Source organism: Phacochoerus africanus, chromosome 2 (genome assembly GCF_016906955.1).
Source record: "Phacochoerus africanus isolate WHEZ1 chromosome 2, ROS_Pafr_v1, whole genome shotgun sequence".
In the NCBI taxonomy this organism is placed as follows: Eukaryota; Metazoa; Chordata; class Mammalia; order Artiodactyla; family Suidae; genus Phacochoerus; species Phacochoerus africanus.
The window spans coordinates 226,142,550-226,158,205 of NC_062545.1; the positions used below are offsets into that span (position 1 = coordinate 226,142,550).

A 15,656-nucleotide genomic window follows, 5' to 3' on the forward strand; every position below is an offset into this window, starting at 1 on the left:
ATTGGGACTCTTAAATGGTCATCCATTGCAATTGTCAAGTCAAAGGAAAGTGAGCTAAAACCTTCTAATGCTGAAGTTATGCCCCTAAATACTGTCAGCTTCTCAAACAACTGAGAGCCATCAACCAACCAAGCAGCATCACTTCACTTTTAAATACTGTTACTTTTCTCATCCTCTTTTCTTTCTCTTTTTAAATTGTTCATACCTTTTGAACTACTCAGAAAATAATTTTCAAAAGAAATAAGGAAGAGAACTGAATACCCTTAAGAAATCCATGTAAATAAAAACACCAACAGAGAAACTTATTATTCCTGTCAAAATGAATATTCTTATGGTATACCTTGCTCTTCAAGGGAAGACTTTTAAAGTCTGACAGATGTTTGGAACCAAGAACACTTGGGATAAAGAAAGAAAAGAGGAGGTTCATGCTAAACAAAATTTTCAAATCAACTGGGTTCCAAAGACCCAGTCTGGCAGAGAATACAAAGTACTTGTGGTAACAATGCAGTCGCATATGCGAGGAGAATGCACACGAGGCAGAGAGAGTGAAAAAGCTGTTTGTGGACACACCAGTGAAATTGAAAGAGAAATTCAATTTTTACAAATTTTAAACGAGTTTCTAAGAGTTGTCCATGGACCACTCTCACTGGAATCACCTGGGATTTTGGTTTCAGATACAGTTTCCTGTACCTCAGGCCAGCTACATGGAATCTAATCCAGAGACTTAAGGGAGTCTGTGTCCTCTCTCGCTTCCAGGTAATTCTTAGACATGCTGAGACGTGTAATTCAGATGCTTACTTTGAATGTTTTCTATATAACAAATGGCGGCGTGTTCGATAAGCAAATCTCAGAGGAACACAGACGCTGAAGTCTTCACTTGCACTGATGGGCTATCTAAATGTTGCAGGCCATGGTTCTCCAAAAAGAATTTCTTTACCATAATTCTTTACCATAACCAGCTCTGTGTTTCTCTCATGTGCGCTATTTACGTTCAAGGCCACACTTTCCCAACTTGGAGTTGCACAATTCTAAAGTAAACGTAATCAATATAAAGAACTTATTGGTCAATATATTTTTATTTTAATTAATTAATTTATTTCCTTTGTTTTTTAGGGCCGCACCTGTGGCACCTGGAAGTTTCCAGGCTAGGGGTCCAATTGGAGCTACAGCTGCCAGCCTATGCCCTAGCCACTGCACCACAGGATCCCAGCTGCCTCTGTAAATACACCACAGTTCATGGCAATGCTGGATTCTTAACCCACTGAGTAAGGCCAGGGATCGAACCTGCAACCTCATGGTTACTAGTTGGATTCATTTCCACTGTGCCACAAAGGGAACTCCAGGGCCAATTTAGATCAATAAAACTTTCCACTGCTACTTTCCTCCATGGACTATCCAGATAATTTTTTTTTAAAGCCAGTGCTTCATTCTCCCCATGTTGACACACATGGAGGGATCAAACAGCAAACTCAAAGGCAAAAATATTTCTTTTGCACTGTCCTAAATAAATGAAGCCACTCTAGCCTTGCGGAACTTGGCTACAATGACACAAATATCCATATAACTATATCTTTATATATTCTACAGAGAGAAAAATTGCAATAATACTCTATGAAACTTTATCCACCTACTCCAAACTATGCCTATTTCTGCCTTTTAGAATTCAGTAACTAACATATAATTCAAAATTATTTATGATGTGAGTTTAAATGAGATTGTAAATCTCAAGGAAAGACATGCTTATTGCTTTAAACAAACATTAAATAAATACCTAGTGATTCAACAAAGGAAACCATAAGCAAAATGAAAAGATAACCCAAAGAATGGGAGAAAATATTTGTAAATGTGGTTACTGACAGGGGATGAATCTCCAAAAAATACAAACAGCTCATGCAGCTCTTTATTTTTTAAAAAAATTAAAATTGGGCAAACTATCTAAATAGACATTCTCCAAAGAAGAAATATAGATGGACAAAAAACACACAAAAAGATGCTCAATGCCACTAATTGTTAGAGAAATGCTAATCAAAACTACAATGATGTATCACTTCACATCAGTCCAAAAGTCTACAAAAAATAAATTCTGGAGAGGGTGTGGAGAAAAGGGAATCTTTCTATACTATGGGTTGGGATATAAATTGGCGCAACCATATAAAGAATAGAATGGAAGTTCCTTAAAAAACTAAGCAGAATTACTGTATGATCCGGCAATCCTACTCCTGGGCATATATCCAGAGAAAGCTATAATTTGAAAAGATACACATTCCCCAATGTTCATAGCAGCACTATTCACAATATCAAAACATGGAAGCAACCTAAATGTCCACTGACAGAGGAATGGATAAAGAAGGTATGCTAACACACACACACACACACACACACACACACACACACATATATACACAATGAACTATTACTCAGCCCTAAAAAAGCATGAAATAATGCCATTTGCAGCTTGCTATGGCATTATTACATGGATGTACCTAGATATTATCATACAGAGTGAAGTAAGTCAGAGAAAGACAACAATATGATATCACTTATATGTGGAATCTAAAAAAAGTTTATACAAATAAACTTATTTACAAAACAAAAACAGACTCAACAGACTTTTAAACAAGCTATGGTTACCAAAGGAGAATGATGGGGGAGAAGGATAAACTGGAGTTTGGGATTAACATATATACACTACTATATGTGAAATATATAATCAGAGACCTACTGTATAGCACAGAGAACTCTACTCAATATTCTGTAATAACCTATATAGGAAAAGAATCTGAAAAAGAGTAAATATATGTTTCTGTATAACTGAATCACTTTGCGATACACTTGAAGTTAACACAACACTGTAAATCACCTGTACTCCAATATAACATAAAAATTAAATCAACAACAAAATTTAAAAAGAACAGTGCAGCCTTGGGGAAGGGGTCTGGCTCCTTCTCATGGATGTACATAACAATACATTTGAGCTCTTCTTAACAACTGAAACCCCCAACAAATGGAAGATGGTAACTACATTCTTTATTCCAGAAAGAAGGTCACAGTTTGTTAACCTCAAGGACCACAGAAGGCCAACAGAGACTGAAAGAATGCAGGCCCCTGCATCTTGTCCTTATCAGCAACACTGCCCCCTCGAACAATTGCTACAAGACTGCTCACAACCTTCCCCCATCCCCCACTACCTCCCCCACTGTTGGGAAACACTGTTTTAAGGGCACCAGCCTGCTCTGGCTTCCTTTGATTGTCAAAGCAATAAAGCTATTTTTTCTACTTCAACCCCAAAAACCAAAAAATTTAAAAAAAGCAAACAAACTTGTGATTGATTTGAAAAGTGCTATTACCAGTTCTATTTTAAGTTTTCACTTAAAATTTAAACACACATACACTCGCATATATATTATTATTATTTATATTTCTAAGTATATATAATTATATGTAATTATATTTTATAGTATTAAACTAATTTATCAATTGACTTTATTACTTTGAATTTGAGTACATGTAAATTCACTTTTATATATATACACACACACACACGTACACATGCACCACCACACAGAACACCATTGTACTCTCATATGATTTGTCTCCTTTACTAGCTTTCCTTTACTCCTATTCACACTGATTCTTTTCTTCTGTATTGTTTCATGAAAAAGGGTCAAGTTAGCTTTTCCTTCATCATTCATACAGACCCTCAGTTTGTTTGTTTTTTTGGGGCCACACCTGCTGCTTATGGAAGTTCCCAGGCTAAGGTTTCAATCAGAGCTGCAGTCACTGGCCTATACCACAGCCACAGCCACGCAGGATCCAAGCGGCATCTGCAACCTACACTGTAGCTCACAGCAATGCTGGATCCTTAGCCCATTGAGCAAGGCCAGGGATTAGATCTGAATTCTCATGAATACTATTCGGGTTCATTAGTGCTGGGCCACAAGGGGAATTCCCTGACCCTCAGCTTAGATACAGTTTTTGATAGAAAGGGGGAAGTGAAGCAATAAAGTCATTATATTGCCATTTTGTGGATAATGAACCTACATGTTTCACTGAATAGATTCTCACCAGGAATGCCACTCTCAAGGGCTCTGTCCTCTGTGCTGTGGTCACACTTTATACATTTATCATAGCATTGACGACTTTCTAGTTATTTGACCTCATGCCTGTGTTGGAGATCTCCATTTAATCTCCAAAGTCCTTGACAGAGCCATGTCTTGCTCATCCTCTAACAGTTAAATGTTAACTTGGAAAACGGTGTTCAAAAAACAGCACTTTTCATAAACAAAGCTACCCATATTTTTGTCTGTACATGATGTTTCCCAACTTTTCTTATTTCCCTCCAGAGGTTAAAAAACAGAATCAAGTTTTGACATGCTTCTTCTAAAAAATGCTAGCAAAGAGACAAGGCAAGATGAAATTAACAAAAAAATAAAAGTTGGCATGCTTTCTATTTGTTTCCTTCTTTCTCACTTGACCTTCCAATTATGACTAAATCATGCTGGAGTACAAACCATCGAGATGAATTACTTTCTTTTAGCAGATCTTACAGAGACAAATGATAGGCCTGTGATATTCTTTGGCTTTGGGTGGAAATCTCTTGAGCAGCAGGAGGAAACCATGGCTACTGCACAAAATGACATGCCCTAGGGAATACAGTCCACCCCTGGGGTCCTAAAATGACTAGTTTTCTCATGACTTTCTCCTATCTTTGGTTAATTTGATGTGCATTTGGAGAGAAACAAACTTCTGTCACATTTCTGCTAGGACATAATTATATAAGTTGAAGTCATGTAACATATTTTTCCTCTTTTATTTCTACTTTCTATTCCATTTATACCTTTACTTCAGCTAATCCAAAAGTATAGGGTCTCTCTTAAGTCCCTTTAAGTGGGAAAAGCAGATTTTTTTATTTTGAATACATCATTATTTACTCCCTGCATTGGAGAGCAAGCCACTGCTCATTTATTCCTCCCAACATCCAGTACGAATTCCACTGGTACATGAGGCTGATAAAGTCTATTGATGTTCACCCAGTAGTAACTTTCCAAAAGTCACAAATGCTTAAAACTTAATGGCTTTCTGCCACTGGGAGTTCCGCTTCTTGCCCAGGATATCTAAAAATGGTCAATCCAGATGATTATTTTGGGGACAAACATGTAAAATAAACAGAAGCATCAGTAATAAAATTTGGATGGATGAGGGCTATCATCTCAGGACACATTCACTCAGAAGCCTTTTTCACACTGACATTTTTCATCTGTAATATACTTGCTCATGGATTGATAAACGAGGGGCTGAACCACATTTCTCTGCAGTCTGATGCGTAGGTTGACAATTACCAAGCAAAGTAATCTCTGGCTTCAATTTTGGGCAGCTACTACAGCTGGAGACAGGTTCCTGACTATGGGTAATGCTGGTCATCATGGTTAGTCAAATAGCAAAAAGTGGAATCCTGGTATTTAAAAACTGAGGTAATTGAATCTGATGCTATTTGGATATCATCCATCTATTTATGTCTGCAGTGTTTAGTCTTTTGTGGTTCAGAAATGAAATTTGATAATATTTCTAAAGCAATGAAATCAGTTAGGGCATGGGACTTGTGACTCATTCTATTCTATGACAGATGAGAAATAGAAAATCCAGTACATCATTAAGGAAAAAAACAAGGTTTGACCATTTCTTTCTGGTAGTATATGCCACAGAGCAGAGATGAGGAGACAAGAAAAGAATAAGAATTTAATTGCAATTGTCTCCATTTATCCAAACCTATTTTCATCAGGAGAGATAGCATCTGTCTTTTCCAACTTCAGGTAATCTCATCTACAAAAGTTAATCAGTTATTCCAATTATAATTTGCTTCCAAAGCAATTCCCTTTCACATTCATATTCTTGGAAGATAGTTAACAGGGAATTTAAAGACAAACTATCAAGTTCACAAAAGTTAAAATATAAAATACATAAATTTTAGTCATTCCTTTAGGATTATAAAACTGATAAAGCTTTATAGTTGAATATAAAAATTTATAGTCCTTAGGCCTATGTAATTTAACAACCTGTAAATATACTCAAAATTTTTAAAATCATGTTTAAATTACCAAAGTAACCGAATAATAAAAATCAGTGATTTCTAATTCTGAGTCAGGTTTTATTTACAGGATATGTTTCCTATGCTTGAAATTATATATACAATCACACACATTGATTTATACAGGTTTGTTTATATGAGCATATAGTTATGCATGTAGTCAAATGTGGCTCAATTCTGTTGGACTTAATTGGAAACAGAGGAAGAAATCTTTCTTGGTGAATGAAGACTAGGGAGGCTGCGGGGAGCCGAGAAAATGCAGGGACTCAAAAAAAGGACTTTGTCTGATGACAGAAAAACCTGAAGGCAAGTTCCTAACCAAGGAAGGGAGCTCACCTGAAAGATACAAGCCGAAGGTGGGCTTCTGGTCAGGATAAAAAGCTCACCTGAACGGTGCATGCCAAAGGTGGGCCTCTGGTCAGGACAAAAACCTGCCTGTACGGTACAAGCCAAGGGCAGGCCTCAGGTTACACAGCTCTCACTTTGATGTTGATGGGGAAGAATTGGGGCTTTCCTGGGAAAACACTTTCCGTGTTTGTGCTGGAGAACATGGATTGTTTCTCGGGAGACCTAGTCTTTCCTGTGGTTTTATTTGCTATTCAGTTTCCCTCAGTCTTTCCTGATTATTTACTTATTATTCTTATTTCACATTCTTTGTTGTTGTTGTTGTTGTTGTTGTTGTTGTTGCTATTTCTTGGGCCGCTTCTGTGGCATATGGAGGTTCCCAGGCTAGGGGTCGAATCGGAGCTGTAGCCACCGGCCTACGCCAGAGCCACAGCAACGCGGGATCCGAGCCGCGTCTGCAACCTACACCACAGCTCACGGCAACGCCGGATCGTTAACCCACTGAGCAAGGGCAGGGACCGAACCCGCAACCTCATGGTTCCTAGTCAGATTCGTTAACCACTGCGCCACGACGGGAACTCCCTTATTTCCCATTCTTATTTTCCTGTGGTGATTTGTGATTTAACAAAATTACAACAATAATATAATAAGAATTTCATCCTGAAAGACTTTCCCCTATTTAAATCCAACTTAGTTAAAACATAGTGTTTATCTATTAACTAGTTATATAGTAAACTTTAGAGTTAGGATTTTAATGAGGTCCATAGAAGTTAGCCATATCTTATCCAAAAAACCTAGCTGTGAGTTTTGTCTTTGATTTTAAAAGCTTTTTAGTGATAGCTAGTTTAATTAAGTTGCTTTATATTTACTTACACTGTCTCCCTGCCATAACGCTTTGAAGATAAGCACCAGTCCATAAACAAAGTTTGTAAATGCTAAATTCTTGTGTTTTATGGCCTCTTCAAAGTACTCACTAAGTTTAGTTAAGATAGAGATCTTAAAAACAGGATGCAGAGCTGCTATACCATGTAATAGTTAACCAATGTACTTTTAACACTGTAATGTAATCTGTAGTGAAAAACTGTCTATATAATCAACCACTGTTGCCAATAAAGTTTGACCAGTCCAGCGCCCTGAAAGAAGGGACAAAGAGGCTGTCTCCGACGCAAAAGCCGACGTCCATCCATCTTCTTTGGGAAAGTGTACACGCCCTGGCTGCCGGAGCTGGCCTCCGACAGGAGGCCAATTTTTCTTTTTCTTTTTTCTTTTTAATATATAAGAAAGTTCAGTACTGCAAAATAATGTTCTTTGGAAATGGTTTTTTAAATTGGCTACACATGTGTGGCTGGACAACTTCTTATCAAGCTAAATAAACATGATTAATCCTGGCAGTTATTCAGATGGCACAGAGAAACATTCTGAATGCATTTTATCATAATAAATTTATAATTATTTTCCTGGAGTACTTTTATCATAAAATTATATATACATATATTTATATTTGGACTAGCAAATATAAACACATAGGCTTCTATGTGTTCAATAACCATTTCTAAATATTTATGAAAGTTTTAATTTTAACAATTTCCACAACATGAAATTATATCTTAATTCTTTATCTTCACACTTGTTATGTGCATGGACAGACCCGGTATTTCTAACTCTTAGTTTTAGAGTTGGGGAATAATGTCTGGGTACAGGAAGGAAAGGAATCCACATGATGCAGGGCTGATCAGCTTGGATATAGGTTAACAACCAAAAATGTACTGATTTGATCTTTTAGGGAATACACAGAATAATAAAAATACTACATTATAACAGAGAGAGGAAGCTGAAGGCAACTTAAGTGCACCTATATATTTAAAAGGCAGTATCATTGAAGTACTATATGAGAAACAGTAGGGCACATACTGTAAAACTCTTTTCAGTGAATTTATGATATACCAGAAATGGCCTAGGATCATGGGCTGTGTGGCCTTGAGAAAGCATTTAATTTCTCTGTGTATCTGTCCCCTAGGTTAAATAAACCACAGAGTCCCCCAGTTGTAAAATGCATAACATTTTCCCTATATTAAAACAGAATCAGGAAAAGCAGCTTATCAGAGATTATAACATTTTTCAAGTTAGTATACGCAACCTATGATAATGACCAAAAACAAGCACTGGGTCCAGACTCTCATTGTGTATAGATCTGGAAACCTGAATGGCTGAGGTTTCTCAAAAGGAAATGTACATTCTGAGTACAAACTTGTATCTTCTTTGTAGGGATACAATAAAATAATTAATTGTAAGTGTGAGGAGGGGGAAAAACACCAAACTAAAAACTGTATACATTCTTTAACTTATTTCTGAATAAGGAAACAATTGCTTTATTTAAATCAATGAGCACCGTGGCGAAGATTTCAATAAAATCAAAGCACAGGGGAGGGCCTTAAACTCTCACTGGTAACAGACATGGGGGCATTTAGACATATGTTCTCTATTTAGTTTAACTATAAAATGGACTGATATTCATTATCAAGGAAGAAGATAATGGTAACTTCACTGTATTTGCCAGTAAGCAAACTCCAATTGCACACTTACAAAAATTAGCTTTTTTTTTTCTTTTAATATCAAAAGTTTTAACAGGGTCTAAAGTCACTGTCAGCATTTGCAGTGCTAAGCTGGGGGTCTTGTGCTTCTGATTTTGCTCCTTCCACATGTGTAGATTCATGTACTAAACCAAGGAAGCATGCTATTTTAATGGCTCACCTGGAGTGCTGGGCTGCAAGCAAAGACAAGAGACATGTGAGATGGTATTGAGATGTCATGCTGGGTCTCTATTTTAAGTCAGGCTGAATGAGAGAGGTGGAGGGGACAGTGTCCTGAGGAAGCAAGCTCACCTGTCATCACTATTATTATAATTATGCACCTGTCTACTTATGAAACTTACTATGAGCTCTTTGAGGATAGGATAGCTTGTCATTCTTTTTCACATCTCAGTGTATGACACCCAGTAGACACTTATGTATATTTATAAAAGGGATGAAAAAAGGACCCCCATCTCCTTTGGGGCTTCTTTCTCCCACTATTTTCATGCGATAGGAGAATAATTAGGTTAGGAAGTTGCTTATTTAATACTTCAATGGTTCCCTTGAATTTTCCTCCTTAAATTGTTCATACTTTGGGATGAATTATTTTGATATAATAATCTGCAGGAGGGCCTGCATTTCATAATTCACTGAGGGGATCTCAGCTTGGAAGGGAAGGCCATGAAAGGAAGTCCTCTATGGGTTGGATGCTTCAGACTGTTGAGAGCAGCCTTAGGGGGCTGAGAGACCAAGGAAAGTGCATGAGGGCTTCAAGAGCAGTTTACACAGGACCGTAGTGGTTACCATTACAGAGAATCCACATTTCAAGACAGTCTAGAGGGATCTTCTGGGACAGGCCACTAAATGGTTGTTGTTGTTGTTGTTGTTGTTGTTGTTGCTGCTATTTCCTGGGCCGCTCCCGCCGCATATGGAGGTTCCCAGGCCAGGGGTCCAATCGGAGCTGTAGCCACCAGCCTACGCCAGAGCCACAGCAACGCGGGATCCGAGCCGCGTCTGCAACCTACACCACAGCTCACGGCAACGCCGGATCGTTAACCCACTGAGCAAGGGCAGGGACCGAACCCTCAACCTCATGGTTCCTAGTCGGATTCGTTAACCACTGCGCCACGATGGGAACTCCTAAATGTTTTTTAAACATTGAGTATTTGCACACACACAGCAGCTTGGAGAAGCTGGTGTTTGGAGGCCAAGCCTGGAAGATGCATATGCCAGCTTCTCTCAAGTTATTATCCTGCATTATATGGACCAGGTTAGCTGTGCCTCATATGTTAAAATCCAACTCCCACCTCTCCTTAGTGGGGGGAGGGAAGAGAAGGAAAATGAAGAGAAGAGAAAGGAGACCAGGACCTAGGACCCCCTCTTCTCCAAATTTCCCACTTCATAGGATGTTAAGAATATCTCCCTGCCCTTCCTCATTTCCTTCTGATGCCAAACAGTTGATGGGCTCACACCCTCTCTTCCAAGCTTGGAACACAGGCTTAGCACTCATAGGTCAACACTGGAGCCAGTAAATTACCTACCCTCCTTCTTCTGAATATTTGTGCCCAAAAGCCAGGATGTCGGATGCCCGTCCACTCCCGTCACAGACAACAACCGGCACGGGAGGGGTGTCTCGAAGGTACTCCAAGACAATAGAGATCACGTTGGGTCCTCCTTCCACAATGAGAGCCACCACTGGAACGCCTTGACCGATTCCTGCATTAAAAAAGGAAAAGAAAAGGAAAAAAAGAGAAAAAAACACAAAGCCAGCAAACCAAAGAAACAAAAAGAGAAACAAAAAGCACAAACTAAAATTACTGAGCATGGGGGGAGGTAACAACATAACATATGGAGTGAAAAGTTACAGAAAACCCTTTAGCAGAATCTTCCCACTAGAGTCCATCCAACTTTGCCCTCTCCCTGCAGCCCCCAGGGTGCTGGGGTCAGCTAAGGAAATGATGACCAGACCTTGAAGGGGAGGCATAGAGTGAGGAGGGTGGAAAGGAATTGGTTAGTAGATGAAGCACTGGGCCAGCAGCCAAAAGACTGGAAGCTAAACATGATCTTAAGCAAGTCTCATATGGATCCAAGGGTTCAGTTTTCTACATGAAAAATGAGAAGTTAAAAAAATGTCACCTCCCTGAAGTCATCAGAGTGCTAAAAATATGCCTAATCTAAATGGTTCCTTTTCTTTTTTTCTTTTCTTTCTTCATCCCTTTCTTTCCCTTCCTTCCTTCCTTCTTCCTTCCATCCTTCCTGTCTTTCCTTTTTTTCTTTCTTTTCAAGGTCACACCTGTGGCATATGGAAGTTCCCCGGCTAGGGGTCAAATCAGAGCTGCAGCTGCCAGTCTACATCACAGCGACAGCAACACGGGATCCAAGCCACATCTGTGGCCTACAATACAGCTTGTGGTAACACTGGATCCTCATTCCACTGAGTGAGGCCAGAGATCAAACTCACATCCTCATGGATACTTAGTCTGGTTGGTAACCAGCCAAGCCACTTTCATTGCTCTTTTTATGAAAGACTATCAAAATCAACTGGGGGTATATTTTGACTTGTTGAATCAATTACTGGCTAAATTAGGGGTCTATCTATCTCTGACTATAGATGACCATGATTCTTAATAGCATAATAGTCATAATAAATTACCTAGGAGATATGGCATCTGCCACCTGCCATTAATGTGTCCTTCACTACTGAGTGAGGTGCCAGTCATATGATGGGCAAACTTTTGCCAAATTCAGTTGAATTAAGGGATTTCAGCTACTTATGCTGCTCATGGATGTTGCTGTTTTAAAGTAAAAATTGCCCTAACATCAGTACTTCTGTATGTTCAACTTAACATAGTGAAGAGAAGTATTATAAACAAATGTCCATGAGAGACATGATGAGAAAGAAATTAAATTAGTTTTCAAGTGACATCTCAAGTATTATTACTGTTCACTGAATAACTTTCTTTGCCCAATTTGGTACCACATCGTATCTTCTCACTCTATCTTCTCTGAATAGGTAGGAAATTGGGCAATGCCATAAAAATGAGATGGTTTTGTAGGACATATAAAAGCAATTATCTTAAAAAAGAATCAGGATTCTGGACCACTTCTGTAAATATGAACTAAAAACAGCTCTTTGTAACCTCAGTTCTTCCTCTTCGCCCTCTGATATTTTCTTTTTTTTTTTTTTAATCTTTTATCAAGAAACTTCTTCCCTATGAGAAATAGTAGTTTGGGGTTTGATTTCTTGCTCCACTAACAAGACATATTATTAGATTTGTGTGACTTCTAAAGTATAAGAACATCAGTTTCCTAGGGCTCTATCTCTTCTAAGTTAATGTTTTTCATGGTTTGATTTTCATCTGAAAAGAATGGCCCAAGATCCCAGTTACTCACACAAAAAAGAGTACAATTTTAAATATACACTTTTAAAACCTAAGAAAATGATAATTGTTGATTAAGGCAAGATGCTAAGATTTCATTTTGTTCCCCAGAAGGAATTGGGAATGAGAGATAACTTGTAGTCCCATTAGAGTTTTCTGTGGATGGGCAGTTGTTGAGAATTATTACCTCTTCAAATGCAAGGAGAGGGAAATGAAAGTTTATGCTGTTCTATTTTGACACAGAAGCCTTAATGACTCAGACAAAAGGCCACTTTAGAGCTCTGCCTGGGTATCTATGAAGGAGATACTTTCCTCATGGCTGTTGATTATGAGGATTAAGTAAGTTCCTGTTAAAGACACTTTTTTTTTTCTTTAATGGCATATGGAAGTTCCTAGGCCAGGGGTCAAATTAGAGCTGTAGCTGGGGCCTAAGCCACAGCCAAAGCAACACCAGATCCTTAAGCCACTGAGAGGCCAGGAACTGAACCCACATCTTCATGGACAATATGTCAGGTTCTTAACTCTCTGAATCACAACAGGAACTCTGAAAGGCAATTTGAAGATGAAAGGCTAACTTGAAATGTTAATACAGCACACTTATTTTGTAGGAGAATTTTCTGACATAAAAAACACTTGCTCTGTATGGTTTACCTTATAATGTGCCTTGGAAAAGAGTCTCTGATAATAAAGGTTATTTTATAAAGTATTTTATTTTGAAGTTTAAATAGAAATTAAAATTTTTAAAGTTATTTTGTTAAGATACTTCCCAAAGGACTATGCTAGATTTCCCCTTTGCTTTTCCTTAGCACATGCTTCTATATTATTTCATATCAAGGGACAATATGTTAAACCTACCATTTTATACCAAATGATAGCATTCAGACTGTTTCTAGGATCTTCTAAGAGAAGCTTTGGCCAAATTGTGATTCTTAAGTACTGATTCTATTAGTGGATCTTTAACTCACAGTCCAACTGTGATCCACTTACAGAGGAAGAAGTCATAGAATGTATCTTCTAGAATGTTCCAGCAGTGATCTAGAGTCTGTCAGACAATATGCAAGATGGCTAGAAAACTCTCCTCTCTTTGAGAGGAAACACAGGTGCAAAGGATCACTTTTCATGGGAAGATTTGAGAGAAATAAGCTGTCAGCTGAATTCCTGCCAATGTATTTGTCAATAAATCAAATTATTATAATCTCTAGAAATACTGAAGCATTTAGTATGGTCGGATTACCTATATGTGGAGTGAAGCTGCAATCAATTAAAATGATGAAAACAACATTAATTCAGATATATATATCTGAATATATATATATAGGATATATATATCTGAATATATATATCTGAATATATATAGGATATATATATCTGAATATATATATCTGAATATATATAGGATATATATATCTGAATATGTGTGTGTGTGTGTGTGTGTGTGTGTCCCTCTGGAGCTGAAGACTGGATAGAGTAAAGTATAAAAATCTCATCTATTTTTTTCACTAATTGAAATATCCAAAATACTTATGCCTCCAAATTCTCTCCCATTTCCTTTAGTGATAATACATGAAAACTTGTCCCATTGACAATAAAAACCCTTATAGCCTAAAACAAAAATATTTTTTATTTTCTTGGTTACAGGTGGTAGAAAATCAGGTCATGCGTAAAAATATGCTTTGTGTAAATTAAACTTGCCAGTATATGGTAACATTGAGCCTTTTTGTCAAGACACAAATACATACCCCACTTATACATATTGCCTTTGTTTCTGAGAAAAGTAAATGATAGCAAATAATTAGTAATGACTTAAAGCAATGCCTCTTGGCCTCCTTTTTGGAGACAAGGATCTTTGAATACTTTTGTGAATCTCACGAAAGCTAATGACCCTTTTCCCAGAAAAATAAATGCACATATGGACAGTCACAAAAATATTTCTATGCAATTTCAAGAATTCATGGACCCTCGAGGCCTGTTCATAAAAAAATTGCTAATGGACCCTTACAAAAAACCCATCCTAAATTAAGCACATTGATATACAGTTGGTCCCTTGTATCTAAGAGCTCCATACCCACAGATTCAACCACCTATGGATGGAAAATAATTGAAAAAAATTCCAGAAATTTCCAAAAAGCAAAACTTGAATTTGCTGGGTGCTGGCAACTATTTACACTGTATTTATATCATATTAAGTATTATAAGTAATCCAGAGATGATTCAAAGTGTACAGGAGGATGTGCATAGGCTACATGCAAATACTGCACCATTTTACATAAGGGACTTGAGCATCCACAATTTTGGTATCTGGGGGGGAGGGGCCGGAGCTAATCCCCCAAGGCTACTGAGGGGCCATGGTATATGCCAACTGTATCAGTTTATGTTCTTTTATGAAGCTCACTGTGGCCTCTGAGCCAAATTCTAGAACATGTTTTCAAACAAATCTCTGTGTCTGGGGAAACTACATCACATGAAATTGACTAGCTAAACTTTCCAGGGTCAAGCCCTGTCTATAGGATCTCTCTCCTCCCTTCCTTCATTCCTCTCTTTTTGTTATATTTTATTTCCTTTGTCCACACTTTAAGGATATTTTTAATAATCGCTAGAGAAATTCACAAATTTACAAATTACAATCTGTAGCATATGCCTTCATTTAGTAATGAAAAACCTTTTTAAAATATCAAGAATGGTATATTCTTTATTAGTGAAATAAAGAAAGACAACATTTGGGAAATTCACTGCAGATCCAGTGGGATACATAGGGACCACTATCATTTTCTTTATGCTCACAAAAAATTAAGTTCCTTTGAAAAGCTTCACAAATAAAAGACTTGTTCAGCTAAAACTATTAGCCAGCCACAAAAATAGGTTATATTTATAGTTTTTTAAGAAATATAACTTCTGGAGTTCCTGTCATGGCTCAGTGGTCAACGAATCTGACTAGGAACCATGAGGTTGCGGGTTCGATCCCTGGCCTTGCTCAGTGGGTTAAGGATCTGGCGTTGCCGTGAGCTGTGGTGTAGGTTGCAGACACGGCTTGGATCCCGCGCTGCTGTGGCTGTGGCATAGGCCAGTGGCTACAGCTCCTATTAGACCCCTAGCCTGGGAACCTCCATATGCTGTGGGTGTGGCCCTAGAAAAGGCAAAAAGACAAAAAAAAAAGAACTATAACTTCTATTATTACCAAAAAATTCTCACCTTATCTAGATCCCTCAGTGAATTTGGTGAATACCTGTTTTGTTGTTTGAGGGAAAGTAGGTTAATTCCTTAGTTGATCATAATAAT

At 37.8% G+C, this 15,656-nt stretch overlaps 1 protein-coding gene across 2 annotated transcripts in view; it reads right to left on the reverse strand.

The window, feature by feature from the left end:
* Positions 1 to 15,656, reverse strand: part of TRPM3 (transient receptor potential cation channel subfamily M member 3) — a 529,690-nt gene that overhangs the window by 193,688 nt on the left and 320,346 nt on the right. The window contains exon 8 of one of the 2 annotated variants that reach the window (XM_047767762.1): positions 10,542 to 10,716. In XM_047767762.1, the coding sequence (XP_047623718.1) occupies positions 10,542 to 10,716 (175 nt within the window). Of the gene's footprint in view, positions 1 to 10,122; positions 10,717 to 15,656 lie in introns of those variants that run through there. The other variant, XM_047767761.1, reaches the window with a different exon arrangement.